At 46.6% G+C, this 7,176-nt stretch overlaps 1 protein-coding gene across 1 annotated transcript; it reads left to right on the top strand.

Annotated features, from left to right (window-relative positions):
* Positions 1–3,031: 3,031 nt before the first annotated feature.
* Positions 3,032–4,563, top strand: LOC139756240 (uncharacterized). Its single transcript, XM_071675420.1, has one exon. It carries the CDS (start codon positions 3,814–3,816, stop codon positions 4,561–4,563), a length of 750 nt encoding a protein of 249 aa, XP_071531521.1. The 5' UTR covers positions 3,032–3,813.
* Positions 4,564–7,176: the final 2,613 nt, after the last annotated feature.

Here is a 7,176-nt window from a genome sequence, read left to right as displayed (position 1 = left end):
ACCTCCCTAACAACCCCATCCATAAACAAATTAAACAACCATGGAGACATCACACACCCCTGCCGCAAACCTACATTCACTGAGAACCAATCACTTTCCTCTCTTCCTACACGTACACATGCCTTACATCCTCGATAAAAACTTTTCACTGCTTCTAACAACTTTCCTCCCACACCATATATTCTTAATACCTTCCACAGAGCATCTCTATCAACTCTATCATATGCCTTCTCCAGATCCATAAATGCTACATACAAATCCATTTGCTTTTCTAAGTATTTCTCACATACATTCTTCAAAGCAAACACCTGATCCACACATCCTCTACCACTTCTGAAACCACACTGCTCTTCCCCAATCTGATGCTCTGTACATGCCTTCACCCTCTCAATCAATACCCTCCCATATGATTTACCAGGAATACTCAACAAACTTATACCTATATATATATCAGGGCTCCCGCAGCGCTCAAGTAGCTGGCCACGTCTACCGGACATGGCTGCAGATGGAAGAAGTTTAGTATGTACCTATGTAGGGTGAGCACAAGACATCTGAGGAGCAAGGGTTCGGTATCTTCAGTCAGAAGTTGCACTCAGACAGGAAGAGGTCTTGTGATAAGTTGAACGGGTGTTTGTATCGCTGGAGAGATGGTTGGTGTCCAGAACGCAGACGAGAAAGTGTAATTCGTATATTCCCTGGGAGTAAGGATTCAGAGACGCATGTCTAGTGAAGCACTGTTTACGATTGAGTTAGAAGCACGGTCAAGTTTTTGTTTGGGTCATTTCGATGTATAATTGTTTTATTGTTTTTTCCTTTCTGGTGTGCTTTGTTGAGATAAGAAGCATGGGTAAGCTGCTACTTTTTCTATTAGGTGCTTTTAGGCTGGTTATAGAGTGTGTTGGGTTGGAAGGGTTTATTGCTGAGACAAAGAAATGATTACCGAGCGTAGTGGGACTGGAGATTGTAAGGGAGGTATTTGTGCTTCGTTGTGCAGGTGCTTGCTGTTCAGGTTTACAAGGTTCTAGGTGTTCGATTTTGCTCTTGAATCTAATTTTTTTGTTTTCTTTTGACTGGTAATGGATGACCAGGTAGCTGAGGTGTAGTTTAAAATGGAGCGTATAGATTGTATGTAGAGGATACCAAGGGATTCATTTCCTTGTTTAAATTTTGTATTAGTAAGTACTTTGACGGCATTCAGTATATCCATTTGCCTTTGCGGTGATGTTCGTGGTGTGGGGCGTAAATGGTGTTGTCGTATGTGGCACCCAGCGTAGCTGAAGCCTTGCTGAGCGGGAGTGGTTGACCTTTAAGGATGATGTGAGGATGCAAGTTGGATCTATGTTTGTTAGTGGGTTAAAGAAGTGATGGTAGACAGACATCTTTGGTGATGGAGACTATTTCAATATAACCAGTGTTCTTTTTGCGTGATGCTGTGTTGTATTTTTTCAAAATATAGATTTGAAAGTGTCAGACGTCTGTTAGTCAGGGCGTCTGTCCATGAGAGGACTTTCACACTAGTGTGCAGGACGTGATGGGGGGTCATGTAGGATGAAACTGGAGAGAGTTAGAGAAAGAACTGATCCTTGGGGAAATCAGTCACAGGGTCTGAGGAGTTTTAAGATGAATCCTTCGCAAGCGACTCAAAATATTTGCCCCCTCCCTCATCCTGTGACTCACTTCGGCTCTCATGGATCCATCCACCTTCATGTCCACTGCTCTCACCCACTCCTCCACTCCGCTACACCTCATTGCGCTACTTTTACTCTCTTAAGCGCTGAACTTCCTCCTTTCACACACACTTCCAAACTCCAACCAGCCTCTGAAGTTTTTGTCTTGAGTCTGCCACCAGAAATGTATCATCTACAAACAGGAACTGACTTTGTTTCCTAGCCCGCAATCCCCCAGCATACTATACACCTATTTCTCCAAGACCATCGCATTCACTTCCCTCACTACCCTTTCCTTGAACAGATTAAACGGTCATGGTGACATCGCACTCCTTTAAGACAAACCCACCTTCACTTGCTACCAATCACCTTTCTCACCCTGCTTATTAAAAACTCAGTGCTTGCCGTAGCATTCCTGTAACACGCTCATAAGTATGTAAGTGTAGGTCGAGGACTTCCTTGACGGGGATCCTACAATTACAAGACTGCGTTACAGTTAGTAGCAAGGAAGTATAAGCCTCTTCAAACCTGAGGAATTTCTCAACGAAACTGATTTTTTTTTTTTATTGACGCTGATACAGCCTAGCCGAAGGCGACTTTTAACTTGGGCGTAAGCAAATAATTATGTATTGTTGACAGCAGTGAGTGAGAGAGAGGTGATTTATCAGCCTGTACTGTTAGCTTAAAGTCATGAGTATTTACAGGTTTTCATGTCATCAATTTGATGGGGGTTGGAGATACGTACTGGTGAAAACTACTTGTGATTAACATAATCAATTAGCCAAATTTCCCATTGTGATAGAAATTGTACATACGTTAAAGGTAATAACAGTGTGGCGAGTGAGTAAAGCGATGAATGATATGCATGTGATACGGGTAGTGTTAGAGGCTATTGATGAGTGATGAAAGGTTGAGTTTTGAGTGAGTGATTGGCGTCTCGTGTCTGAGGGTTGGGATGAGTGGTGACATTTGTGCGTGACTGGTGAGGAAGGTGGTCATTATAGGAATCCGTGACGTTTTTTGAGTTCTTATTTTGAGGGTGATTGAGGACGATGAGAGAGAGAGAGAGAGAGAGAGAGAGAGAGAGAGAGAGAGAGAGAGAGAGAGAGAGAGAGAGGCGTGGATAAGATTAGAAAATCTTGGTAGTAAGTGTGGTAGAAGGCTGTTGGTGAGAACAGCTGGGGAGGAACGGTGTGATTAAATGTTGAGGGATGGTGATGACAGTGGTGGGGAGTGGTGTGGTGAAAGTGGTGAGTAGCAATGATGAAAGTTTTCTCTTGACAGTGGAGAAACTGATGATTAGATTGGTATAGGCCTTTGATGATGACAGAGGGGAGTAGCGGTGAGAATGGTAATGGAATGAAGGTGATGGAAGTTTGTGGGTGTGATGTGAGTAGTAAGTGTGGTGCGCGTTCGGCTGATGTAGTGATGCGCGTGGTGACGCACCATGTGAGTGTGGTGGAGTGATCTAGCTGTGATGATAGTAAGTGGCGACACTTGTGAATGATTTGATGACTAGTTGTGAGTTTGATGAGTGGGACAAGTGGTGTGTTGAGTGGCGTTGCGAGTGGCGATGGTAAGAGGAGTGGCTAAGGTGAGTAGTGATGGTGTTTAGGGTTGAGGGTAGTAGTTCTGACGGATAGTGAGTGGGAAGTGTTAGTGAGTGTGGTGAATGTGGTGTGAGTGATGAGTGTTGAGTGGGGTTATCCCGCGTGGGGTGCGGGGAGTGGGAGTGTGCGCATGGTGGGTGTGTGTATTGATTGAGGTAGCGGGATGGTGGAGCTGTGCGCCAGCCTCAGTATGGTCCAGGCATGAGCCAGTGAGAGAGCCAGGCTCGCCACAGCCCGGCACCACACTCACCACCACCACCACCACCACCACTGTGTGCCGCACACCACCACCACCACCACCACCCACCCCACCCACCACCCGTCTCCCATCCTACCGCACACGTAGGAACCTTCACGTTAGTACGCCCACGGCACTGTGTTACCCGGGGCCTCCCACACCGCCCATGACCCGCTGCTGTGGTGGGCGGACTCCGGCTCTCTGCCGCCCGGCCCCCCGCCGCCCCCGCCCCCGCCCGCGAGGCCCCCTTGAGTGTCGTCGGTAACTATGCGCTGTGGGTCAGGGACGGGCCGGGGTTATGGTGTGTCGGCACTGTCCGCGGCCCCCCTGGCGTCCTGCCCCCATCGCCTTCCTCCTACCACCGCTCCTGCTCTCCCTCGCCCTCGCTACCACTCACAGGCCGCACACTAACACTACCCCGCCCACACTCTCGTACACACCCCCGCCACCCACCACCCAAGCAACTGAACACCACGCCCACCAACATACCCACATCCATTACCATCAGCACTTCCTGGCCTTCGCCGCGGCTAGGACGGCACCCGAGGATCGGGAGGACGAAAAACAGTGCGCGACGGTGCCACCTCTGGATGAGAAAAGCATTCCCAAGGAGGAACTTGAAGCCAAGTGCCAGACGTGTAGCCGAGATAACGAGGCTTGTGTCCAGGGAAGAGAACCGTGCCCTCCGCTTACCGAGGAACTGTGCGCCACGGAAGAAGAGGAGAAGCGAGAAGAATTAATTCGTAAACGAACGTTGAGACACTGTCCGCATCTGGTTTTGTACTCCGTCATGTGCGAAGAGCAGGTGGAGAGTATCAGAAACAGAACACTGGCCGGGTGTTCTACGGTGGCGCGGCACCTTCAGGAGATGGACAACATGGTGGGTCGTGTCCTGCAGCAGCACAAGGCCATCATAACCACGTACAACTGTGAGCGTTCGTACTCCATCAGACAAACCTGCACCGAATGTCAGGTAAGCTCACACTCTCCCTTGGAACTGTGTCGATCCACACACGACATCCCCCTGGGACTCACCGTTCTGAAGTAAACCAGTGTTACATTTCCAGGTATTTATCTTTACTGTAAGTGTGGCCGGCGCCATCTTCCCAGACCAGTGGTAAGCCCAAGTTCTTCCGTGATTCGAACTTGTTCGAAGCTTTAAGTTGATGTTTCGAACAAAACTTTTTCTTCATAGATTAGAGGGAAGACTCACATAAATTTGATCAACACTGTGTCAGAAAGTCTACAATACTTCCACAAAAATAATCACACAATCCAAGAAGGTTTTCTTCCTCAGTTGTATATAAAAGCTAAGTGAAATCCTGAAATTTCTTATTCATTAATGAACAAAGCGCAGATGGTCTTGCCGTCGTCGTCTGTGTTGTGGTGATGCATCCATCAACTCAAGAGTTGGAAATGCATTTGTGATATTGGTAAAGGTTTTACTCCACAGGGTTCCTCATGGGTTATACTATATCGTTCTGGAACTCCTGTGGTTGTGGTTGTTCGTTAAGATTGCATTCGTGTAAAGGGCGAAGCCAGTGAAAATAAGTGCGAAGTGAGAGGAACGATGTGTCGAGAAAATCAAATGAAGAACATTGTCGGTCCAGTAGATGGCGTGCAGCGAGCAGTTCTGAGCGTCTAGTTTACGGCGCTGAGGTAGGAATCCTACGTTATGCCTAGACAGAAAAGTTGACGAGTATGAATAAAGACAAGAAATCACGGCACAGCCGCAGGTGCAAGAGGCCATGACAGAAAACTGCATCAGAATTAGAAAATGATTTGAGAATGTTCCACTGGTTCTCCCCTCACCCCTTCCCACCTTCCTCCTCTCCCCTCTCTGTGCTCCCTTACAACGGCCGAAAATCATAATGACTCAGGAGGCGGAAGTGAACCGAACATTGTTTTCTGTCTGTCTGATGAAGAACTCTGTTGTTGATACCGCTAGATGTTGTCCGCACGGGGACGTGCTGGTGATGTGTGTTGGATGGGTGGTAAGGTAGTGGCTACGGTGGTGTGTGATGGTGGACAGTAATAATGTACAGGATGGTGATGGAGTATAGGCTAGTGCTGGTGTGTGGTGATGGATAGGGCGGTGTTGATGTGTGGTGATGGTGTATAGGGTGGTAGTGGTGTTTGGTGATGGTGTATTCGGTAGTTTGTGGCGTGTGGTGATGGTGTATAGGGGTGGTGGTAGTGTATGGTGATGATGGTGTAGGGGTGGTGATGGTGTATGGGGGTGGTCTTGGTGTACAGTGATGGTGTATTTGCTAGAATTTATGTGATGCTGGTGTATAGGGTGGCAGCGTATGGTGGTGATGTATAGGGCGGTGTTGGGTTGTAGTGGTGGTGTATAGGACGGTGTTAGTGTATGGTGATTATGTATAGTGTTAATGTGTCGTCATGGTGTATAGGTTGGTTATGGTGTGTGGAGGTCATTTATAGGGTAGAGTTGGTATATGGTGATGGTGTATAGGGTAGAGCTGGTGTATGGTGATGGTGTATAGGGTAGAGTTGGTACATGGTGATGGTGTATAGGATGGTGCTAATGTGTGAAGATAGTACAGGCAGTGGTGTTAGTGTATGTTAAGCTACTCCTTTGTGTGATGAGGGCATTTGATGGTGGCTGTGATGTGTTCTGATGTAAAAGAATGAATACATTGTTGTTGTGTATTGATGTGTGAGATGCTGCTTTACAGGGATGTGATTAAAGAGTGAGGGTGTATAGTGATTGTGTTGATATATAGTGATGCATCGTAAATATGTACAAGGCAGGCGTGGTGGCGCGCGATGATGGTGTATGGAGAGGGAGTAAATTTGTTTTTACTAATGGTTTGTCGGTAGTGTAGCAGTATTGTTTAATGGTGTGTAGATACTGTGTATAGTGAGATATTTGTTGGTGTGTTGTGATACTGAATAATGTGAGTTTAAAGGTTGGGTAATGATTGCGGATGGTACTAGTAGATAGGGAACTGATGGTGTGAATTGATTATGTATATGGAATGTTGATGTTTACCTTTGTGAGCAAAGAGGTAATGAAGACTGGAAATGTTGATGTATAGAGATGGTGTACAGGGGTGTTAGGAAAGTCGTGGAAGTATGTATTGGTGATGTGGAGGATGGCACTGGTGTACGCTGTTGGTGAATCTAGGGACGATGACGTGTGGTGATGGTGTTTAGCAGGACGATGTGTAAATGAAGAAGCTGATGGGTATGATGGGTTGATGATATGGGGTGTTGTGTGACACGGCTATTGGTGTGTAGTGAGGGAGAATGATGATGTATAGTGTTAGTGTTGATGTTTGCTGATGTATATCATGTTGTTGGCCTTCTATGGTGATGGATATTGTTGATGTTAATGTGTATTGACCACGTGAATCTTTTGAATATGGCATTTTGACACTGATGGATGTATGGTGATACGTTGTATTGCATATATTGTGTTTCGTGGCAAATGTAAGGGTTCTGATGGTGTGTGGTGATAGTGTATGTTCATCGCCATAGAGCATTGTTGGTGTATAATGGCTGTGTGTGGTGGCTGTGTGTAGTGAGATTATCAGTATTTGGTGATCGTGTATGTTTATGGCATGCAAAGGTGATGTTGTCATGATGTATGAATGGTGGTTTTAGTATACAGTCTTGGCTTAGAGTGGGAATGGTG

The sequence above is a fragment of the Panulirus ornatus genome, chromosome 2, assembly GCF_036320965.1.
Source record: "Panulirus ornatus isolate Po-2019 chromosome 2, ASM3632096v1, whole genome shotgun sequence".
Lineage (NCBI taxonomy): Eukaryota > Metazoa > Arthropoda > Malacostraca > Decapoda > Palinuridae > Panulirus > Panulirus ornatus.
The sequence above is the reverse complement of the archived record's forward strand: the minus strand, read 5'-3'. Positions and strand labels throughout refer to the sequence as shown.